This window comes from Chanodichthys erythropterus, chromosome 10, assembly GCF_024489055.1.
Source record: "Chanodichthys erythropterus isolate Z2021 chromosome 10, ASM2448905v1, whole genome shotgun sequence".
Lineage (NCBI taxonomy): Eukaryota > Metazoa > Chordata > Actinopteri > Cypriniformes > Xenocyprididae > Chanodichthys > Chanodichthys erythropterus.
In genome coordinates, this window is record NC_090230.1 from 26,757,406 (window position 1) to 26,781,452 (window position 24,047).

The 24,047-nt window shown below is 39.8% G+C and overlaps 1 protein-coding gene across 32 annotated transcripts in view; it reads left to right on the forward strand.

Annotated features, from left to right (window-relative positions):
• ptprsa (protein tyrosine phosphatase receptor type Sa) overlaps window positions 1-24,047 on the forward strand; it is a 210,268-nt gene that overhangs the window by 118,033 nt on the left and 68,188 nt on the right. For 17 of the 32 annotated variants that reach the window (XM_067396814.1, XM_067396816.1, XM_067396792.1 and 14 more), the window contains 4 exons: window positions 5,880-6,068; window positions 14,477-14,494; window positions 21,904-22,014; window positions 24,015-24,026. In XM_067396814.1, coding sequence (XP_067252915.1) covers window positions 5,880-6,068; window positions 14,477-14,494; window positions 21,904-22,014; window positions 24,015-24,026 — 330 coding nt within the window. Of the gene's footprint in view, window positions 1-5,879; window positions 6,069-14,476; window positions 14,495-14,833; window positions 15,035-21,903; window positions 22,015-24,014; window positions 24,027-24,047 lie in introns of those variants that run through there. The other 15 variants (XM_067396799.1, XM_067396808.1, XM_067396822.1 and 12 more) reach the window with 4 other exon arrangements.

Sequence of the window (24,047 nt, forward strand, 5' to 3'; positions counted from 1 at the left end):
ATTTAGGCTTATATTTAGTATTTAGCATGAAATTTAAGCATATAATTAGCATTTTATATGATATTTAGACTTATATTTAGTATTTTATATGAAAGTTAGGCATATATTTAGTATTATACATAATTTGGGGCTCATATTTAGTGTTTTGTAATATATTTAAGCTTATATTTAGTATTTTATATGAAATTTGAGCTTATATTTAGTATTTAGGCTTATGTTTAGTATTTTTTGTATGATATATAGACTTATATTTATGATTATACACAATATTTGGCCTTATTTTAGTAAAATACATTATATTTGAGTTTATATTTAGTATTACGCATGATATTCCACCTTATTTTTAGGATCAAACGTGATAATTTGCCTTATATTTAGTGTTATATCAGGTCATGCCTTTATTGGCGTTGTGGTCTCGATCGAGCGCCATCTGTACCAGACTGCTACTGTTCTCAAATCTCTGAGCCCTCGTCCCGAGGATTTGGCTCTGTAAATACAGCTGTGAGGTCTCCGACGGGGAGCCACTTAGCGGGCAGGTTGTCACTGTCGCCGAGCGCATCCGTCTCTGTCACAGCGCAGGAGTCTTGCGGTGTGAGTGGCAATGACAGCTATCTCTCCTCGCTGCCTTCCGGTTCAATCTGACGCCTCCCTCGCGACCCCCAGACTCCGAGCAGGCGTTTCCCGCTCCACCTCCTCTGGTACTGATAAGTCAGCGTGGCAGATACTGCTGGGCTCGGTCATCAGCCAGACGTTTCGAACGCAACCATCGCCGCACGCCGCCACCTAATTGTACAGCACCCGACCGAGCCTGCGCGATTGTAGCTTTATCAAAGCCCAACGGGGGACGCCTGCGGGTAACGGGGCATCTGTACACGTCTGCAGCGCCTCTGTAATCCACAACTAAACACACATTGTTTTTGATCGTTTGCACACTGCAGTGAGTAATAGTTTGTAGTCCTTAAAACTGAAAAACCACGGCCTAGCAGTTTACTAGTGTTCTGATTAGCATTAAATAACTAAATAATGTTTTAATATTAGTAAATGTCAATTATAAAGTGATACCTATAGTTTTTAATCTTTATAATTTAGTATTATTCATTATATTTTTATTCTTGTACATTATATTTGGTCTTTTATATAGTTACTATTTTATGACATTTAGTATTTTACATGAAACATGAAAGCTTATAATTAGTATCATACATGATATTAGCCCTTTATACCTATAGTTTTTAATCTTTACATTTACTATTAATTTTTTTTTTTCCTTATACATTATATTTGGGCTTATATTTTGTATTTTATCTGATATTTAAGCATATATTTGCTTTTATGCATGACATTTGGGCTTTTAATTACTTTTTATTATTATTATTATTATTATTATTATTATTATTATTATTAATATATGGAAATCCAAAGTCCAAATTTCCAGCAGTTGACCCCATGGGTTAGGCTTAGTTTGAAATGCTAATGTAAGATGGCTCTGTTTCTGAGAGTCCAAAGAACCCAGAAGAGTGGAAATTAATTATGAAGTATATTGGATATTATTGGGCGATTTAAGAAACTTCTTGAAATTTGGATCGTCAGAGACGGTCTCCTTGATCCTATAGGCATACTATTTGGCAAATACCAATAGGCATGATATTGTGTGCAGAGGTCAGGCTGTGATAGTGTATCTGGAGAAGCTGAAATGGGATTCACGCTCCTTAATGGAGCATTATGTGGTTCCGCCTCGGCCCCGCAGCCCTCGCTCTCTCCGCCCCCAGTCCATTATTGGTTTCCCTGCACTCGTGTCCCTGTGTCCTGTGCAGCAGCGCATAAATACTCTGCAGTGTTTGATGTGACAGGGCAGCCGAACCCACAGCGACTTAAACAAGTAAGCACACAGACTCTCGTCCTATCCTTCATGCACTTCCTGTTATGCTAATTGGGCTGTTTTTTGAGCACAGGAAATTAAATTGACCACCTTGCAAATCCGAACAGCTGGGGCTGCAGATTAGTTAAATGTCGCCTTAGTTCTGCATTCGAAAAACACATCTTCCACCTCCCATCGTATGGTTTATATCCCAGTTTTCTCTCTTTTGCTCTTCCGCCCTCTCCTCCCAGAGTTCTCTGTAATATTAATGTGCTTCCAAAGCCATCTCTGGCTGTGGCGAGAGCTAATCAGTTAACCTGATTAAGGAACTGATGAAATTAAATCATTTCGGTAAGTGAAAATAATAAAATAGCCAATGCAGAGGAGGATACGTCTGCGGAATGTGATGCCACCCCTGAGACTTTTATCAGCAGGAAAGTGTTTGCAGGAGAGCAGTTTTTAAAAATGCACGCTTATCAAAGAATGCTTTGTGTAATTATAAAATGTGTCTCTGGTTGATAAAGCTGTTAACAAGAATGCCACGGTGCCGGCGGAAGGCAGCAGTTGTGTATATATTACCTATTTATTTTGATGCACAAGCTGCAATAGCCATTTTACTTTTAATATGTGATGTGAAATATTACACCTGCACAGATAATGAGCTTCAGAGATCATCGTAAATCAACCAGAACTCATTTGCTTATAAACATCCTGGGTATCATACATGATATTTAGTATTATTTATAGCATTTGCTGTTATATTTCATCTTATGCATAGTAAATGGTCTTTTATTAGTCACTATGGTTGTATTTTAACTCTTTCCCCGCCATTGTCGGAATTTTCCATAACGGACGGCACTTCCCCCCCACTAACGAAAGAGTACAGAATCTTCGGATCAAAACACAAGCAAAAAAGAAGAAACAAGCAATAAAAGTATTGCTTATGCACTTTGTTCAAAATGTAGCTTTTTTTTTCATGAAACTTACTGACATTCATCTGTTGATTAAAAAAAAAAAAAATGCATGAAGCTAGAATAAAATGTTCCAAAAAACGCTGGCGGAGAAGGAGTTAAAAGGATAAATCAGCAGAAGGTTGCATTTGTGTATAGATTGAATAATTGATGTACAAGCTGCAATAGCCATTTTACTTTTAATCTGTGATGTGAAATACTACAGCTGCATGGATAATGAGCTGCAGAGATCATCATGAATCAATCAAAACTCATTTGCTTATTACCATGGATGCACGTCTGCAAATCCACTTGCAATAAACTGACCACTCAGGTTAAGAGGCTTTGCACCTGTCAATTACATAATGCCATTAAATCACAAGCTACAATTAAATGCAATTACAGATAATAACAGCAAGCGTAAAAGCCCATGTCAAAGCTAACGGATTGGAGGTTTGGGGGTGAGGGGCAGGGTTTCAGGACGACTTCAGTGCCCTGCTGAATCGGTAAATACGCAGCTGTTGGCTAAAGTGGCCGGTGCACTCAGCCCGCTACGCTGATCATCATAACAGCATCATTAACATCACGGCTTAACAGCCTCTTAGTCAGGCCAGGGGCGGCCTTCAGAGCCGCCCTGATACAAACCTAGAATGAATGTAGGCCTATAATTGAATTCCGGTGTGTATTTTAAGGAATTATGATGTAGAATTAGCCCTCTGCAAAGTGCACAATCTCGGCTAGCATCTAGGAATGAATGGTGACAGAGAGTGGGGAAAGCTGTGTTTTGTCTAATGGACAAGTATTTGAAAGCCTTCCAATTAAAACTGTTGTTTAGGGTTATGGGATGACACAAGGCTAGTGCACATGCCCAGAACTTAATTATAAATCAACTGGTTGTGACAATATCAAAAATTTGTTGTAGAGACAATAGCTACCTAATTGTGAGATCGGATTGGTGGGGAATGCTGGAGTATAACTCCAGGGCTTTTTTAGCATGAATACAAGCCAGGCAGGACAGGACTAAGGGCTCTTGGCGCGGATATGCATGCCTACTGCCTGATTTCCTTCGTATTTTACCGGAGCAACTGACCCTGAACCAATTTGAGTGTTGGAAGAGTACATCTGCAAGGCAAATTCTATTCCTAGCCGTTCTCCATTACTATTTCCCGAAGAGGACATCTCTACATTGGAGTGCTTGCGGTGAGCCTCTCTTAGCGGATGATTCCAGGTCAGTTGTTGCATCCCGGTGACAATATAGACACTCTTTCCCTTTGCATTCGTATGCCTGCAGTCATTACCGCCGTATAGGCAGCACAGTGACACTGGTATTATTGCCGCTCCTGTCTCGACCTCTTTCACTGACTCTATAATAGAATTTGCATTGCTTTGACATTTCTATCAGTGACTCTGTTTGCTGCTCCCACTCGCCCACCACCACTCAAGACTCCCCAGCACTTGCCGGCTTTAATTAAGCTCAAATCAAATTACTCATCTTGTGTTTAAGGCTTAATTTGTGTGGCTTGATGAGAAATCCTATTCTGGTGTCACAGCATGGATAATCCGGCCATGGATCACATGTACAGTAAGCACAGAATGTCACTCTCCAAAGTACTACAGATTAGCTGCTTTTGAAAGAACAATTACCTGTGTAGTACCTCTTTCCCCCCAAGCAGGAACTTTTAAACATCCTGTCTCCACTGGTTAATAATCAATAGGCAGCCATAATGCTTCCCCAGCCAAAACTGAATAATAGAACATGGAAATAAAAGGTCACTGCACAAAACATTGGCTCAAATCCCCTTTCTTTGGTGTAAAAACCTCAGTTTCCGGTACTAGGTACAGTACTTAGGTTCCTTGTAATGTCATGAGCCTTGGCACACCTTTGTGATTCTCAAAGGGTTCAAAGGATGCGACCTTCACACCTAGAGCCTGACCTGTGCCCACTGGCACAGTCTACAGTGTCCACAGTTCTCTGCCAGGATGTGAGTCACGCCAGATCAAAGTGAGAGGTTTTCCCTTCCCCTTATCAGTCATTGTCTTTACAGCAGATGCCATAAAGAGCGTGAAGGTTTGTGTTCGCCTACAACAGCAGTCATCAGCCATGCTGGATTCTGTTGAAGAGCAAGAGGAGTGAATTGTCAAACTCTATTGTGTGTTTGTATGTCACCTGTCTCTTCAAATTGACTTCTGCTGTAAAGAACTATAGAGGGAGGAACCTGGGTTGAAATGTCACCAGTGATTGCCCCAATTAAACAGCTCTGTTGCTAGTGGTGTAGACTCAGATCTGTAGGGCCCAAACTGTATGTATGATGGTACAAGCAACAGCTCTGTGTGCTCTTTTCTATGCTAATGTTTGATTGCCCCTCAGCAAGTCCCCTTGAGGGTCCCCATAGAACAGGGGTGTCCAAACTCAGTCCTGCAGAGGTTAGCTCCAACTTGCCTCAACATACCTGCCTGGAAGTTTCTAGTATGCCTAGTGAGACCTTAATTAGCTGTTAAAGGATTAGTTCACTTTAAAATGAAACTTACCCTGAGATTTACTTACCCTCAAACCATTCTTGTATATGACTTTCTTAATAAAGGCCTTCTAAAGTGAAGCAATGCTTTTGTGTAAAATAAATAAATAATATTTAACACGTTATAAAGTAAAATAACTAGATTCCGCCAGATCGCCTACGGAAGGAGGTTCCATATTCAACTGCGATTCAACTCTTCAATTCAATGATTCAATTGTATTCATCAGAAAGAAGAAAGTCATATACACCTAGGATGGCTTGAGGGTGAATCTTGGGAACTAAAGTGAACTAATCCTTTAAGGTGTGTTTAATTGGGGCTGGAGCTAAACTCTACAGGACAGTGGCCCTCTGGTAGCAGGATTGGACACCCCTGCAGTAGAAGAACAGGTCCTAGCCAAACCTGACTTGGTTACTCGCTGTTTGCAAGCCAAGTTGGGTCTTCCAAGTAGGTTATTGACATCTCTATGTTTTATCCTACAGACCTCATTCCAGGTTGAGTTGATTCTTTTGTTGAGTTGATTTCTTTTGAGTTGATTCAATTGTTCTCCCCTACAGAGGACCTTCTTCCTGCGGGGTTCCCCAACATTGACATGGGCCCACAGCTGAAGGTGGTGGAACGTACTCGCACGGCTACCATGCTTTGCGCCGCCAGTGGTAACCCTGACCCGGAAATCACCTGGTTCAAAGACTTCCTTCCCATCGACCCCAGCACAAGTAACGGCCGAATAAAACAGCTCAGATCAGGTAAGACCAACGATGGTACTGCTCTGCTAACATTCATCTGTTTATCCCAATGCTTTTGTTTTAGGATTCTGCATGAGTCTTTTTTCTGATTGTAGGCACCCTACGCTCTACCAAAACAACCACCTAGAGCGCTAGCGCAACACACTAAAGTTGCTAGGGAAGCTGAAATGGAAAGATAATGACTTTTAATGAACAGTGTCAGAGGAGCTTAGTCCAGATTTTGTGGCAAGCGTATGATTAATGTCTGGTTTAGGCTAATGAAACTTTATTGAAAGACCCAGTAAAACAGAGTCTAATTATATATCTCATTAAGTCTAGCGCTCCAGTCGCCCCAAGGCCACCGTTGTGGGTCAGTGATTTGTCAGCAACAGAGAAAAGAAAAATCTATTGGGTTGCATTTGATTCAGAGCTGTTGATGCAAATTGGTATGGGCAGTAGATACTCAGCTACCAACCCTTGACCTGAACTTGCTTACCCAGAGTTCCCTTTTTCAGGATCAGTCATGGCATTTTCAAAATAAACTTTCAGATTCAAACAAAATGGTTTGGTGGTTAGTGGCGACATCTGCTCTCACTTATGCTAGACTTAAGTGCTTTGTTTTGTGCCGTGTTAATGGACAGCCTAGACTCACTGAGGGGGTATCACAGGCCTCCGTAACACTGTTGGCTGTGGCACAGGAACACAAATGCCTTTGACTTCTCCGGTTGAGGACTATAATAGTCAACCCTTTTAGCTTCCATTAGTGAAGTCACTAGCCTCAAGGTTAGGACTTGTAGCTCATTTTCAAGCTAATTTCTCTTCCCTGCTAACAGACAAATCTGAGAATGTTTATGTTAGCATACAGCCAAAGCAGTTGTCCTGCTAAAAAGTTAGCATGGCTGTGCGGCCTGTCCTCCCTATGTTTTGTTTGTCTTTACGTCACTGTGTGAGTGGGTCATACATGTTGTTGTGCCTTACTCTCTGCTCTCTTGTTTGTGATGTCTCTGTCTCTATTTCAACATTCACATGCATAACATTGACTAGCCCTCAATAATTAACATACGGGGTTCAAGAGGTGGCGTGAAACATCGACTCCGGAAACACCGGAACAGGTTCCCCTTACCCGTTATTACCCTATCAAAAGTGCGTTCGGTATGCAACAAACTAGATGAACTTATGCTGAGAGCTGAACATGACTTTGAATTTAGACAGAGCAATCTCGTTTGTCTCACAGAAACTTGGCTTAAAAATCACCACTCAACCCCATACTTAACGGGTTATACAACAATAAGTGCGGACAGAGACAAACGTAGCTCATTTAGGAGGAGGGCTGTGTGTGTGTTTTGATAACAGCTGGGCCACACAATACAGTGTACGGGAGGAAGTGTGCGCACCAGACTTTGACATTTTAACAATATCTTTTAGACCATTTTACCTCCGGCGGGAGTTCGGCCAGATCACGGTCATATTTACTTATGTTCCCGATCCTAATGTTGTGGCAGCAGGGGAGAGAATAGCAAAGAGCTATAATGATGCTCTCGCTCGCTCTGCGGATCAACCTGTTTTATGCTTGGGGATTTTAATGCATGTGACTTATCAGAATATCTGCCTACCCTTCCCCAGTATGTGGACTGTCCCACTCGTCTAAACCAGACTACTGATCGCTGTTATGGAAATATATTAAATGCTTATAAAGTGGTATACAGACCCCCCCCCTTGGGAAATCTGACCATAATGTAAGTCATCTTTTGCCCAAATATAAGACTGTAGTGAAAAGGGCAAAGCCTGTTGTTTAGCAAATACGGGTGTGGTCTGATAGAAGTAAAGAGCAACTAAGGGACTGCTTTGAGAAACCTAATTGGGACATTTTATTTCAATCATGAAACAAACTCACAGACACTATTATGTTATATATTAATTTTTGTGAAGATATTGTGTCTGAAACTAAAACTGTGAAAATTTTCACAAATAACAAGCCCTGGGTATCGAAACAGCTAAAAAGCTGTCTTAATGAAAGGAGGTTCGCCTTTTGTTCTGGTAATATAGGTTAGATCCACTTCAGTTTTGCTAAACACAGACCCTGCTAAACACAGTTACAATGCATCTTACGAATCCCAAAGCACATGTCAGGATTTTATTTGTGGATTTCACATCGGCTTTTAATTCAATGAAGTCACACATTCTCTTAAAAAGGCTTGTTGATCTTGATGTTAACACGAGATTAGTTTTATGAATTAGAAACTTTCTTTCCTGCCGTCCACAGAGGGTCTGTGTCAGAGGTGCTCACTTTAAGCACATGTTGCCCACAAGGCAGTGTTCTTTCCCCTGTGCTTTTTTCTTTATTTACTAATGAGTGTTCGATTCAGGAGTAACATTTTAGATTATTAAAATATGCCAATGATATGGACTTAGTTGGCCTATTGGATAAAACTAACTCTCTGCATGACGTTGCCTGTTTCTCTCACACTAAGGCCCTTGAAACTTGGTGTCATTTTAACCAATTAGTAATTCATGTTGTGAAGACAAAATAATTAATCATGTGTACAAAAAGAGACATGACAATCCAGCCAGTTTCACTTGTGGGTCAACAAGTAGAAATTGTGGAGAATTTTAAATATCTCGGCTCAATCCTGGACTCACTGGTGAGCTTTGTCGATAACACTGAGTATATCTTTAAAAGATGTTCACAACTAGACAACTCGGTGGCCTTGGAGTTAGTCAGCATATTTTAGAACTTGTTTACAAATCTGTTGTGGAGAGTGTACTGTCTTATCATATCCCTGCCTGGTATGTACATTTAAACTATAGATCTAAGAATAAGCTTTGTGTCAATGGCAGACCACAGAAGCCCTTAGGACAACTTTTTGTTGAAAGGGCAAGTAAGAAGGTGAGAAGTATTCTTGCAGATAGTTCTCACCCTCTTTTTAGCAAATTTGAGCCCTTGAAATCAGGTAGGCGCTACAGAATACCTCTTGTGAATAAAAATGTGTTTAAGCGATAATTTATTCCAAATGCTATCAAAATTCTCAATTCCGCAAGTGTTTGATAAAATAAATGACAGCAGCATGAGTTGTATGAATACCTTTGGAGTACTACTAATTAGTAAATTCAGTATGCACAGCATACAGCATGTACAAATTAGCTATAATCATGGTCCTAATTCAATTTGTGTGTTAGTGAGTTATCTAAATGCTTTTAGTGGTATTTATTTGGTACGTCTAATTGGTAATTAAATATGCCAAGTTTTTCTAAATCTTTAAAGATGTTTAAAGAATTTAAGGCAGTAATTATTTTAACAAGAGCAATTAGTCTGTCTGTGTTTTCACACACATATATATAAAACATAACCCTAACCTTAACTCTAACCCTAACATATTAGTTTTTGTAAACCTGAAAATTACAGGTTTTGTGAGATTCCCCCATAAATTAAATGTGGTCATTAAACGTGTCTAAAATCTGATCTAACCATCTGACGTGTCATCCTACAAAGGGATCTTCCCCACTAAACTCTATTGATTTCAGGATGTGTGAAGCTGCTGTGAGTCCGACCCTAAAATGTGCTGTTTTATTCTTCCTTTCTCCTTTTTTTTCTGTTTATTATCATTTCCAGAAGCCTTTGGTAAGTGTCTCAGTGAGTGCGCAAGCTTCCTAGTGTCCCTGAAGCAGATGGCATTTTAACTTCGTTTTAAAATGCATGTCCTACCCTCTGCTTTCCCTTTAACGTCTGTCTGTACCCTCCTTATTTCTTTTTCTTCTCCTCGCCCACTAACATGAAACATTTCCCTGTTTCTCTCAAGACTCGACCCAGCTTTTGGGGATGACACACTGCAGAAAGTCTTTGTGTGTGTGTGTGAGATTGCGTGTATGGATTTACTAGTGCAACCGTCTAGTGTTCTTCATTCACATCCAGCTCTCGAGCTCTCGAGAGAATTCCTTCTCTGGCTTTTGCTTCAACTCTTGCCGGCCACAAATATTCAGATGGTTATAAAACAGAAGAATAACAGATTAGAATTTCAGAAGCTCCGGCCAAGCAGTTGCGGTTCTGTTGTTGACCGCTGGACACACCCTCAGTCCGTGTGCCACCGAGAGCTCGCTCGACTCCATCACAATAACATATTTATCATCTGAGCAGAACCAGTCTAGATGTCTGAAAACTGCTGGGGCCTTGGAGCCTTCCGGCCCAACCTGGACCTCTAAAGCAAACATCACCTGAGGTCCCATACACAAGGGATGGACTACATTTGCATGTCCTTCATAGCCCATGTGCTTGAACGGTAAAGTCAACATGAAATGGCATTCAAAAAACATTTTACTTTTGCAAGTCGAGGTGTTTCTTTGATATAAATTAGGAAAATTCATGAAGGAATTGATTGGATTGTGAAAAAGGTGGCTTGATTTTTGCATATACATATGAGACCAGAAAAAAAAAGAATATATTTGGCTATTAATTAACATTATCCCATTTCCTTACAACCTTAATGACCTCAGCTGAAGAAAAGAAAACCCATCTTAATCTAGGCTAAGCTCAGGGCCTAAAGTTAACACTCACCAAGCGTCAAATGCAATTGTGAGAACATGAACATGAATGATGCTCGGGACAGGGAAGTGCTGAATTGTCACGAAAGTTTAAGCATTGCCAAATTAAATATTTAAACTCAAGAAGACTTGAAATGGAACTTAATTTGTTATTCCTTACTGTGTGGGAAGTTTCCTGTGCACAAACACCCAAAGCGCACGCCCTCAATCTGTGTCTCAGACAGCGCAAGAATACTGATTCGAGCTCTCTTTCATGTCTTCTTGTGCTTGAACAGACTTATTCAAACAAAATTATGTCAAAATGCTCGTCTTGGCAAGTATCCTTGTAAACAAAGTCAGTTTTTCTTAACTGAAAGTAAACAGTTGAGAAATAAAATGCACGTGTAACAGTATATTGGATCCGTGCGTTCACTCTTAAAGTGACAGAAGCCTAATATTGCTGCTGTCTGTGTTTTTAATGGTAATCAAAAGATAAAGAATAATCACTCATTGTTCTTGACTGAATAACTTTTGTAACTTTAATAAGGATTAATCTATCTTTCATGGCCGGTAAAATTAATTTATGGCTGGTAAATTTTCTGGCCATTGGCAGGTGTGGCAAAAGTTAGTTTTAGGCCCTGCCTAAGCTGTTGCAAATCTTAGCTGGTCTCCCAGCTTGGTAAAACTGGTCTGTCAGCTGGGTTTAAGAGGGTTTCATTCTGGGAGACCACCTTATCCTAGTTTAACTGGGGGGTTTTGCAGGGAGATGTGGAGTAAGCAAGTAAAAGTGGTTGATTTTGATTTCATGTTGACTTGCTTGTTCATCACGTGCTGTTGTGTTTTTGAAGCTCTTTCAGCAGAGCCCTGAGAGCGAGTGAAGGCATCCTATGTAGGGATGTTTACTTTAGAGAAATCCTGCTTCCCAATCCTCCAACCTGGAGGGATTTATGCTGATGAGAAAAAGGCCTGTAGCCGTCTACGCCAGCCAAGACTCCTGCTTTCCTGTTTTTATCTCTATTCCGAAGTGAAACTGATCTCTTTAGTTTCCAAACCGGGGCCGGAGCCATTTTTCTTGAGAGGAAAACAAGATCTGGCGTGCTTTTGAATAACCCGTGTACTTTCTTTAGTTGGCAGCAGCTGTCACAGTTGTGGCCGTTGTGTGATATATGGATCTGGTCCTGGTGTAGGTACAGCTGCAATTTCTGAAATCACCATAGGTGATACCTTGGGATGAACGAGGGAGAGATAAATGGACAGCTTCCTGCTGCGGTTCGCACTTCCTGTGCACGCTGGCTGGCCGTCTGATTGGAACAGGCCCCGAGGTGCTTGTCTAATTGATGGCTCTGAAGCTCTGCTACAGTGGTTAAGAGCAGGACTCTCACTGTGATGTGATGGACCCAAATGAACCTCTATAGCTTTGCTATATGGTTCTTTGGAGATTAAAGACAATGATGTTGCATTGTTGGTTCTTTAGGTCAGTGTAACAGTTCCAGGTCTTTAAACAGAGGAAATGTCAAGCTCTTTTCATAGGCTTGACCTAGACCAGCTCCACCTCTGTGGACCTAATGGGTGGAGCTTAACCTAATTAGGTTTAGGGTTAGGCTGTAGCTGGACCCTCAAGCTCCACCCATTACATACAGAGAGGCGGAGCTGGATGTCAAGCTCCACCGAGCTAGCAGCCTCTCTAACTGTGAGTCACCGGCCTTTAGATACGATGTTGGCGGTGAGTTTGTCGGTAGATAGAGGCGACATCTGTGCCTTGGTGGAGACATTTTTAAGGTCACTCTGCCTAAACGCATGGCGGCGAGCCGAACTCAGTTTCAGCTGTGCAGATGGATTGAGACCACGGCCAGATTGTCTGCCGCCCCCCTATAAATCCCACTTATATTTCTTGCCAGAGTAGATTGAGAAAGTCTGGTAGCTTCTTTTAGCAAACGACAGCGCGTTTTAGCGTTTTGACCAGTCAATCAGTCTGTGTGATTTTTGTGGCATTTGTGTGTTTGAAAACCTCTAACCTTTAACCTAACCTCACCTAACCAGTTCTTTCCAAACCTTAACCGTAACTTTGACTCTAGCGGGATCAAAAACAAGCTAATTCTGCTGCCTCAACGTCCCTGATACTAACTAAACACTGATGATCCCTGATCCCCGTGCCCTTCTGATTCCTCCTCAACTCCTTAAATATACATAAACAAGTTTTAAATTATAAATATTTTGCCTGCTTTTCAAAAAGAGCCTCAAAGCTCACATGCGTTCGGCTGTAGGTTGAATTATTTAGCACGCTACTCGCAGCGTTGTACATTTTATATTGTATATTGCTGTTAGGAGGCTCATAAATATAAATACTAAATGAAACCTCTTTTATTTACACTCATTTTATTATATTTTGTTTGGCAAGGCACAGCGTCATTTCCAGGCCTGATGTTGGTGTTTTTAAGCAGGAATGTTGAGTAAAATGGTGTGTTTTTGCTCTGCCGGAGCAAGTTAATATCAGGCTGATCGAGAAGCAGGCAAAATATCCTTCACGGCACACAGATGACCTTCATACTGCTGCTGGACAAAAGAGCTCGCTGTGTTTCTAAAGCGCTGGGGTCAGAAAGGGACAGGATTTCAACTAGCTGATGATAGTGGAGAAATAAACCTAAAACAGGCGATTGCGAGGTGTTAAAGATAGGAAGACAAGGGGAAAAGACAGCTTCGCTTGTGAATATTAGATATGATGTCATGTAGATGTTGGTAAGCTAATGCTAACCATTACTGGATACTACTTGCAGCTTCTGCTCGATCTTAAGGCCTCATTTTACATGTCTTGTTACAGTTGTGGAATTTTTATTTGTCTTTGTTTTGATTTGTTTTTGCGGTGCACCCTAGCAAAATGAAATTTAAAAAATAAATTTAATAAAAATAAAACATTATATTTAATGATGTATTTAAATTAATATTTTATTTGAATTACATTTCAATTATTTTATATACATTTTTAATATAATTTATATTATTAATTGATTTTTAGTGAGTCATTTTTAAGAAAAATATAGTTGTTATCATTTTTATTATAGTGTTCTTTTACTTCAGTGGCCCCTAGCCAAAAAAAAATAAATAATAATAATGTATTAAATTAACTAATTATTATTTTAATTAGACATTGATATTTTATTTATGAAACTCAATAATAATAAAATAATAATGAACAGTAGTAAAATTTATAAAATTTAATAAAAAATATTAAAATAAAAAAATATATATTTTGATTATATTTAAACTACTTTCATATTTTATTTATATTATTTATTTATTTATTTAAATTATTTAATCCATAATTTATGGAGGAAAAATAGCCATAGTAATATTAATTGAAGTAAATGAAATAATAAATTACATAAAAAATAAAATAAATACAAATAAATATTATATTTCATTTGTTTTTATAATTAATTGATTTTAATATATTTATGACACAAATATAGTTATTATTGTAAATTTTGTCCTACTATGCTCAGATATTTCATTTGCTAGAAACCACTGTTTATGTGTGGTTTGTATATATATATATATATATATATATATATATATATATATATATATATATATATATATATATATATATATATATATATATAAAGCTCAAATTTTTATAATTGTTGAGAAATTTTTTTTACAAATGTTTGGAAAAGAAAATGAACTGGTCAAAAAGCGCCATTAACCTTCACAGACATATACGATTGTTCGTATACATCTATTAAGTAGAGAAGGGAAAGAAAGATGAATGTTAAGCTCCACGTCCAGCACTGGCAGGTCTTTAACCTTTTACTAAAGCTGTGATGCTGATCTCAAACTAAACTAACCAGTCATAACCTGAACGTACATTAACCGTGAACTAAACTGATGTCTGTTTCGTTTGTGTCTTTTTCCAGAGGGTACTCCCATCCGAGGTAAGACACTAATATAAAAACACAACTAACCTTAACTTAACCACTAACTAATGACTCCAGACGACCTCTTGCTGTCCGAAACGGAGAGCGGCTGTCCTTCTTTCCCCAGCTTTCATTTTGTGTCTTTGTGTGTGTGTTTGTGTCTGTGTCCTGTCTCATGTGTGTTTAATGTCAGTGTTGGGAGTCAGACAGGTGTCGGGGTTGGTGTTTACCTACGTCTGTGACATTTGCGCTGTTTGGCAGGTGCTTTTAGGCCACACTTATCACGCTAATGAGGACACTGGGTAAACGGTGTCGCAGCTTTCCTTTCAGTCCTGATCTCATCTCCAGCTGCAAGCCAAATCACCAATGCTAATGTTACACAAATTTACCTACACTTTTCCAGATAAAAAGTCTCGTTTCCTCAGAGTTTGGAGATGATATCAGGGCTGACTTTCAGAGGGGTCGCTCCAGATCTAGATCAATATTCCTTTCATTATATATGAAAACTGTGTGCAGTTTCTAATGTTAATGAAGTGCCTTCTTTTTCACAGCGAACAGGTAGGTGAGCATCTTTGTTTTGATTTTACATTAGTTTCCTGGGTGAACGAAGCTACAATTCAAATGGTAATCACAATGAATTTTGTGCATTTTTCTTATTCAAATGTTCAATTTTGTATGTTTCCAGGTGCCTAAATTGATCATGCTTGTCTACATTTCTTGAATTTGTCTAAGTTTGTTGATTTAGTTTAGTGCTGGGTTTCATCAACTTCCATTGCGATATGCGCCATGATTTAATATGTGTTGCAATATCATAATTGGATCGCTAGTGAAACTGCATATATATTTATATCTAGTTCCATCATGAAACTCTAGAGGGCGCAGACTGACCGTTCCATTACATCATTACCACATGACTCAAGCTGATGCTGATCCTGCAGCCATTGAGATTGCTTGCTCAGCATTTAAATAGTCTGGTTCAGAGTTTGCTGTAAGCTAGACAGAGTACCTCTGAGCTCCTCCACCTCCCCAGCTCCACCTGCCTAGATCTGCTGCAGGATTTATGTATGTCTTAGTAAATCTTATATTAAATTTAACATAGCCTAATTTGATTTGCTCAGGAACAAATAGTAGATTAAGAAGACCAAAAATTGCCTGTTTTATGTACCCAAAATTAATTATATCTCATGTTTAACCACTATAAGAGCCAGTGGCAAATTCCCGAAGCACTGGCCGAGATGAAGCTGTTCTCGGCGGGTACTCGAGCACTGAGCGAACGCTGACGGCCTGGAACTCCCATCTAAGCAAATTGTAAAATAGGCACTATGATTAAATATGAGTCACAAATTTCAGGTCTAAACTACATTCTTGCCTCTAGTTTTTAAAACTACAGTTCGTGGTACAAGAAGTGTAGTATTTGTAAAAGCTACAGTGGATTTGCATGACAGTCGCTTCAAGCCAACGATGAAAATGTAGGAGTGCTGTTATCACTAGAATATCGCACTTTTCTTAGCCAATCAGATTTGAGAACCAGAAAAAAACTGTTGCATAATTTCATTTAATATTATATGCGATATTTATATAATATACAAATAAGATAAATGTACAGAGCATATTTATTTATAGATAGACTAGGTACTTTTATTAGTACATTATATTGGCCACAGCTAGTAAAGTATACAGCATTAAAGCTCTTTCTTCGATTACACACATCAACATGCATATTTATAATGTAAAAACACTGCTCATTAATCATTTTGCTGCTTGCTAAACTGAACGTGACTTATAAAGCAGCATTTACATAATGAGATTAGTGATCCAGGACACAGCTTTTGCCCAGGGCAGCTTCTACAAATTCAGGCCCGGTCTGGGCTAAATGTGCCGGAGCAGCACAGCTCTGCGTCCGTTTTAGGCACCTAAGCAAAGCTAAATTACTGCGTTTGTTAGCGACTTGGTTACATTTGTGTTTGCATAAGCATTATCTTATGTCATGCCAGTTCGGTCTGTGTTAGTTAGTGGGTGTAGCTGACCTGTGCACTGCTAAATGACAGTCCGAGCTGGATGTGTGCACGAGTCATTGCCGTCTTTATGAGAGCGCTACAAGCCAACAGATGGACGTTGACACCAATTGCATTACGTATCGGCCCCATGATGACGCTCCACATTTAATGACCTTAGTGTGTGTCCGTACGCGTACAGGCACAGTCATTGCGAGCCATCTTTTTAAAGCAGAAGTCCCATTTTTTCACATTTTTCTTTCCATTTTTTGCATGTGATTAGAAGTTTGATTGACAAGAAGTATGCATAAAAATATATTGGCTGTGTTCAGATTGGAATACTAACTTACTACTTACACATATATTGTATGCTGCATACTTTTGTTAAAACAGTAAACTATAAAATGAAATACAGTAGTATGTTTATGTTGGCACTTTTTCAGATTTTCAGTGGGGAAAAAAAATGAAATTCATAAAAAAATTTATTTCAAGCAACACTGCATCAGGTATTAAGGCAAGTTTTCATAAATTAAGTATAGATATTAAAGTGTATTCAACTGTAATGCTTCTGAATTGTTTATCTTGTTTTAGAGATTTTTAGGTATTTTATCTGAAAAATCAATTAAGAATACATTAAGAATAGTATTTTTTATTTTTTCGCAGTGTTGTTATCATCTCTGAAATAAACACATTATTTGGACATTTTTAATTAAATTTATTATAAGATTGTCTTAATTTTTGGTGGTCCAATAAAAAAAAAATAGTAAAGAGCTAAAGTGCTAAATTATAATTATTACTAACTTTCATTAGTCACACTGAAAATGGAAGGTCAACTAAATCGCATTGCATTTTGGGATGCACTAATTGTAGAATTCCTGTTGCTCAAATTGTAGAGCATTTCACTAGCAGGGAACACATGAACTGATCAAATGTATAGCAAGAGTGCAATGCGAGTCACTTTGGATAAAAGCATCAGCGAAATGCGTAAATGTGATGTATACTGCACATTTAAGCAAACCTAGCAGGTCATCCCATTATTCTAAGCATACAAAAGAATTATGCATATAATATCCAGCTAGTATGCTTTTCTGAACATAGCCCAACTCTTCACATCTCTCTCCTAATCAGTTCTGCTCATGCAGGAAAAAAAAAAAAACCAAGAATGCGGTCGATCCCACAAACAAATCAATCATACCCCAGCATCGCCCACTAATTGAATTACACAAATGGGACTGTAGGTGCTGGAAATCATGTGTGTGTGTTGAAGAAGCTCCGGTTCCTTCGGTTGAGAGCTGTTGCTGAGCTTAATCAAGCGTGCCGAGAGCCGTCACGTGCACACAGGCTCTAATAGACAGCTGCATGGTAGCGCTGGTCACGGTTCACCGCTTCCCTCGACTCCACACCTGGCTGCCACGCTCCACGCCCCAGCAGAGCTGCCTCCTGACACGGCCTCCACTTAACAGACAGCCCAGCCTGTTTTCCCCCATGATCCGGGATCGGATGGATGACGGGAGATGACAAGACTGTGTCTCCCAAGGCCATCGCTAAAGCCCCAACCGGTTGCAGGTCAACAGCTACCGCGTGTCCATCAGTCACGGGCTCACACCAACTCCGGCTGATCGTGACAAAAACACTTAATGGCCAGTTTAAAGGACACAGTTCGTATCGACACCGAAGCAGTGGAGAATTCCCAAAAAGTGCTCTCCACACTCTGTGACTAGTTGGATTTGCCGGCATAGCATGATCAGCAGAAGTCATGGTCATCAGCAGACCCACACATTATCTGTGCCTGAGAGATTTCCTCAGAAACATCTACACATCCCTGTGTGCTTGTTTATTAAATGCTAATTTGATTGATTATGCTTTCTCCTACAAACTTCTGCTGATTTTCACCCTGGTCGTCAGCAGTGAAAGTTCTGTCTTTTTCCTTTTGAGTAATTCATAGTACTCTCACAGTTTGCAGAAAGCATTAGAATCCGTTAATATATTCGTTATTGTTCAGCTTCAGATAATAGTTCATAGCTAGAGGGTTCATGTCAGCTAGATCGTTGCTTCGTGGCATGGATATTCAGAAAATGACTTCCACTTGCCTTTTAACAAAAATGGTATTGTGCGGCGTTACGACTCTTTGAGCTCGACACTATTGGTTAAAAAAAGATAACAGCTTGTTTTGTTGTTAGCTGTGCCGCTAACGGAAGGTTACGCTGGCAGCCTCAAAGACGCCACGGGCAGGATGGATAATGGAAATTAAAAATGTAATTATACATAAAAGATAATAGCTGAAAACATTCTTGGGCTGAGTGAAAGGGAGATTTAAAGGAAGAGTGAGGGAGATCAAAGACATTTTGTTCAGTTTCCGACATGTTAAACATAGTCAGGGAATGTTGTTGTTGTTGTTGTTCAATATCCCTCTTGCTTAGTTAGCTAAGGAGTGTTTGGAGAAAAATGAGGACAGTATATGAGCATGCAGAAACCTTAATTAGATTTATGCTAACTTTGCCCGTCCATAACAACGAGCCGTAAGGACAAAGAGATTGATAAACTTGAGAAAGACTGCTAAAGTAGGAACACTGTCATTCCCTCCCCAGATCATATATTCTCAGTGAGCTTATCCGAACTCAAGCGGAAACAGGCAAGGGGGAAAAAAAACACAGCTGCAAATATGTAATGAAGTCAGTGGGGAATCGTCAGCCGGCTGAATAGCAAGCAGGAGTACCCAAAATAGTCCTGTTCAGGCAGGAAGGATCCCTGAGAAAATTTACTTGCTTTGGAGCCGCTGGGAATTCATTTGTATTTAATGAATTTTTCGATATGCTATGTTCTTGCTAAGATTTCCTCAATGACATTACTCAATCATCAGCTAACTGTTCATAGAAAAGGGCATCACAAGAGTTACAACCCCAGCGAAGATGAGAAAGAAAGATGGGGAGAATTCAGAGCTCCCTGAGAGCTTGGCACACCACTGCGCAATGGTTTATTTATCACACCCTGCTCCAGTAACATTAAAATTCGTGCTTGTTTTCTGCAGTCGGAGGCTCCAGAATTGACGGGAGAAGGACGAAGGCTTGGAGATTTCCACCAGATTTTCCGACGGCGTCACGTAGCACAGGTTGCGCGCGAGCGGTTCCCCTTCAGCTGCACACCTGAGGAGACTTTAGAACGCTCTCCAAGCCCACCTGCTGTCGCCCGGCCGCCCGCTGCGCCAATGTGCACATCAAACGATCCGTGTACGAGCGCACACACTTTAGAAACCACCTTCCATTTTTGTCTCTCCCTGCCACGCCTCTAAACTCCCTGATCCCATCATGCTGCTGATCCGCCGCGAGCAGGTGTGAGTCATCGACCCAGAAGCCAGAATCACATTGGCACACAGAATGTTCCACAGGATGCAGACTGTGCGCTTAAACCTCAGCGTGAGTCCCTGCTGTTGATGTCCCATCACCGCATGTGGTAGTATCTGAAGGTTGACGTCTTCGTTCGGCCAGAATGAATGTCTCCCTAGGAGTGAGGACGGTGTTGATGGTACCTGTTGAAATGCAGTGGTGGAATACTCAAAGACAGATAAAGAAGAGCCGGGGTGGGTCGGCCTAGTGGGTAAAGCGCCGGTGGTAATGGAAAGGTTGTCGGTTCCCAAAGAAAGCTAACTGTTAGCATTCTCAGTAATCTCAATCGCTTTTGCTCAGGTGGCATATTCAGACCTGAATTCTGCCACCTTTGCTTCATGAGAGCTCTGTTTAATGCCTGAATCTTTTCAGAAGCAGATGGGAAACCACAGGAAAGTGTTTTGAAAGTGTTCTCAAAACAATTGATCACATATAGTATAATATAATGATAATGTTGCTTGCAAAAAGATGTTTTTCCTAGGCAATCGAAATGGAGTTTGAACTAGGGGGTTGGGTTCGGTGATTTAGTTTCAAAAATCTGGTAACTACAGCATTTTGGTGGTTTTAAAAAAAGCATATTTCTCCATGGGCAAGTATGGTTAAAAAGCAGGAGTGGTTAACTTCCTAAAGCTTCTCAGCAAATCCAACCCCCTATGTTATAAGAGCCCTCAAATCAATTGATTGACATTTAGTATGTTATAATGTTGCTTGCTTAAGATAAAAAAAAAACATTTCCCAGGCAGTCAAAATTCTACTTATGGAGTTTGAACTGGGGGATTGGTGATTTGGCTTCAGAAAATGAGCCCCTGCTGGTAACTACAGCATTTTGATGGCTAAAAAAGCATATAAACTTTGACAAACTTTAAATGTACAACAGGAGTGGTTAACTTCCAGAAGCTAGTCAGTAAATCCAACCCCGAATGTGATAAGAGCCCTCAAATCAACTGATCACATTATAATGTTGCATGCATAAAATAAAATAAACATTTCCCAGGCAGTCAACATACTTCTTATGAAGTTTGAGATGGGGGATTTGGTTTAGTGATTTGGCTTCAGAAAATGAGCCCCTGCTGCTAATTACAGCATTTCAATGGCTAAAAAAGCATACTCCTCCGTTGACAAACTTTTAAAGTACAGCAGGAGTGTCTAAATTCCAGAAGCTACTCAGCAAACCCAACCCCTATTTGAAACTCCATAACCCCTAACCATAGTCCTTAGCATTTGAGTAAGACCTTTATTATGTCTTTGGGTTATTCCAGGGAAACTCATGGTGAAGTTTCTTCAGATGAGAAAGTGAAGGCTAATATAGGCCCTCATCAGGCCCTCGTCATTTACACCAGTTTGTGTTCTGCAACATCTCGAACTGTGTTTTGGCATACATGAAAATGACCTCGGCTTACAACCCAACCCTGGGGCATAATTTTGAGGAATATCAAGTGTTTATCATGTATAGCCAATGGCCATTCTCAGTCCCACAGAATCCACTGACATGAGTCTTACCACAGCTCCTGGGAGACCAGCTGAAATAATTCATGCCGTGGGATTTAAGTGTTGTGTTAAGCTTCAGCCCTGTGCAGCACATCTCGACATGAACTAATGGATGTTCGGCTCACAGCTCAGTCTTGACCCTCACCGACTTCCCTCCCGTTGGGACCGAGCAGCGGTTTATCTCCTTCGACTCCACACCGTGATAGTTCCTGGTACACTGATTGATGCGATCCAGCACTCCTGCGAACACCATAACATTGCTGCTAGTTCTTTTCTGTTGCGTTTGACGGGATGCATTCAGACATATTTAGATCAGTCTAATCTTTCTTGCCTTGAGTGTGGAACTGCTCAGATTCAACAGTGTGTTAGCGTTAAAAGGCAAAGTTGGCTTTCAAACAGCAAAGGCCTTTGAGCAATTTATGAGGATACGTGCTGCACCAAACATACAAAATAAAATAGTTTCTGACAGTCTTGTTACTTTCAAACCTCTAATAGTTTGCCATCTTTTCCCTCTCTCTGTCTTTCATCCCTTTCTTTGGGGTGATTTTTTTTGCTCTCCCAGGTGCCCTGCAGATAGAAAACACTGAGGAAACCGACCAGGGGAAGTACGAGTGCGTGGCGTCTAACATCGAAGGCGTCAGATACTCTTCCCCTGCCAACCTGTATGTGCGAGGTAGGGAGCAACCTGGCCCTGGAGCCCATCGAAAAACAACCAATTAGATCCTCTTATGCACGACTGGTCACACGACCAGTTGTATACAAATCTTATCTAATCTTTAAGCTAAAACACATTGCAGTAACAAAATATGCACAATTTCGAAAACTCAATGGGTAGTATTCAGTCTTCTCTTTGATGGGCGGAAACTTGGGTCGTACAGGTATGTTGATAAAGTTTTCAGCCTGAAGAGGATGATGGTAAGTCTTGATTTTGATTGGCCCATGCAGTAAACCAATCAAAATACTAAACTGATTCCCTACGAAAAGGTAAAAAAGGTAAATTGTTGCAACAAAAGTGTGTTGATCTCCAAATATGCATGTTGCTAATCACATACATAGATGTGTATACATTTGTTCAAAATGTACAAGTAATTGCTAAATCTAAATAATTAACGGTATTATTATAATGGAACGTCTGAGACTGTTTTAAGGCAGATGACTAACCTTAAGAAGAGTTGAATCTCCAGGTTGATGATTTTAATAAATCAAGGCAGATGCATTTTGTGCATGTATTATTTATTTAATGCATATTAAAACCGACAGCGTATGGGATGGGTTTTTACCCGCTGTGTACCAAATAACTTTGTTCCGGATAAATTATTCACTGGCCGTTACATTATGAAATGGGTCAGAGAGTTTTCTTTTCATTATTATAGTTATTATTGTACTCCCACTAGAGAAGATGCAGACGCTCCATCTCAAAACAACAGGGATAGTTTTGATGAAAATTTTGTCATGTCATTTCAGACCTGTTTCAAATTCTTTCTTCTGCAGAATACGCATGATGGTTTTTCTACATTGGACATTTAATTTTGTTGAATAGACAAAAAAGCACAGAGATATTTTTCAAAGTATCATCTTTTATGTTCCATAGAAGAAAGAATAAAGGTTTGGAACAACATGAGGATGAGCATTAATGATAAATTATTGACTTGGTATAAGTTGCCACCATTTTATGACAGCAATAAGCCACAAGAGGCCTTACTTTTACAGCGATTTTTACCATGGTAAGAACCTTATACCTTATTACACCTCTTATTCATGGTAAAGTCAATGTAAAAGTATGGCCTGCTGTGGATTATTGCTGTTTTACTCTCTTCTGAAGACCTGGAAGGAATTTTATTCGTACAATTTCATAAGACCTTAAACAGTGTTCGATGTTCAGCAACATTTGATCTGATTTCTAGTGACATTTCAGTAATTGGGTGACTGGAGATTTCTGAAATCCACTCAAATTACCACAGCAGTAATTAATTCAACATAGGTATGCTAATTTCTCACTGATTATGCGCATACTGCATTAAGACCGTATCCCGTCTCCTTTTGTCTTTTTTTTTTTCAAAGCTTAATTATTGAGTACAATCAAATGTTTTCTGTTCTAGAATTAACGGCACTTGAAATTAGCAGCTACAGTGGAGGAAACAACCCGCCCATTTATAGGAGTAAAACCACGACGAGACCACATTCACATGCATATTCATGTCTGATAATAGCGTAACGCTTTTAGAGTCGGTTGTCTTGATTGTAGCTGCTAACTTTAATGCTAATTATGTGGTTTTCATTTGTACGGTGGCTTTGATTTGGTCTCTACTTTGGGTTGTTTCATTGATTTCTGTTTTTGTCTCTTTGTTTTGTTTCTGTAATTAAAGCCGCAGTGGCAGCTCTTCAGGTGGCTAAAGACCTTGTAATTGTGCATTGTTATAACATGCTTGAATTGACTCCAGTGGCCGAACGCTTTTCCGAGCAACCACTGGGGTGAATCAAACTGTGTGGGTCAAAGCAGGTAAACGCGGCAGACATTGTCGCGTCACGCAATAAATAATCAGGCGACATCAGTCAGAGAAATGTAGCAGCTAAAAGCCTTGAGGTGGCCTTTTTTACTCTCTCTGTGTTTCCCCTATTTTTCTCTTCTCCTCATGTCATTGTGTTCTGCATCAACCCCTTTACATCCCTCAGAGCTTCGAGAAGGTTGGTGTGTTTTTTCTTTTT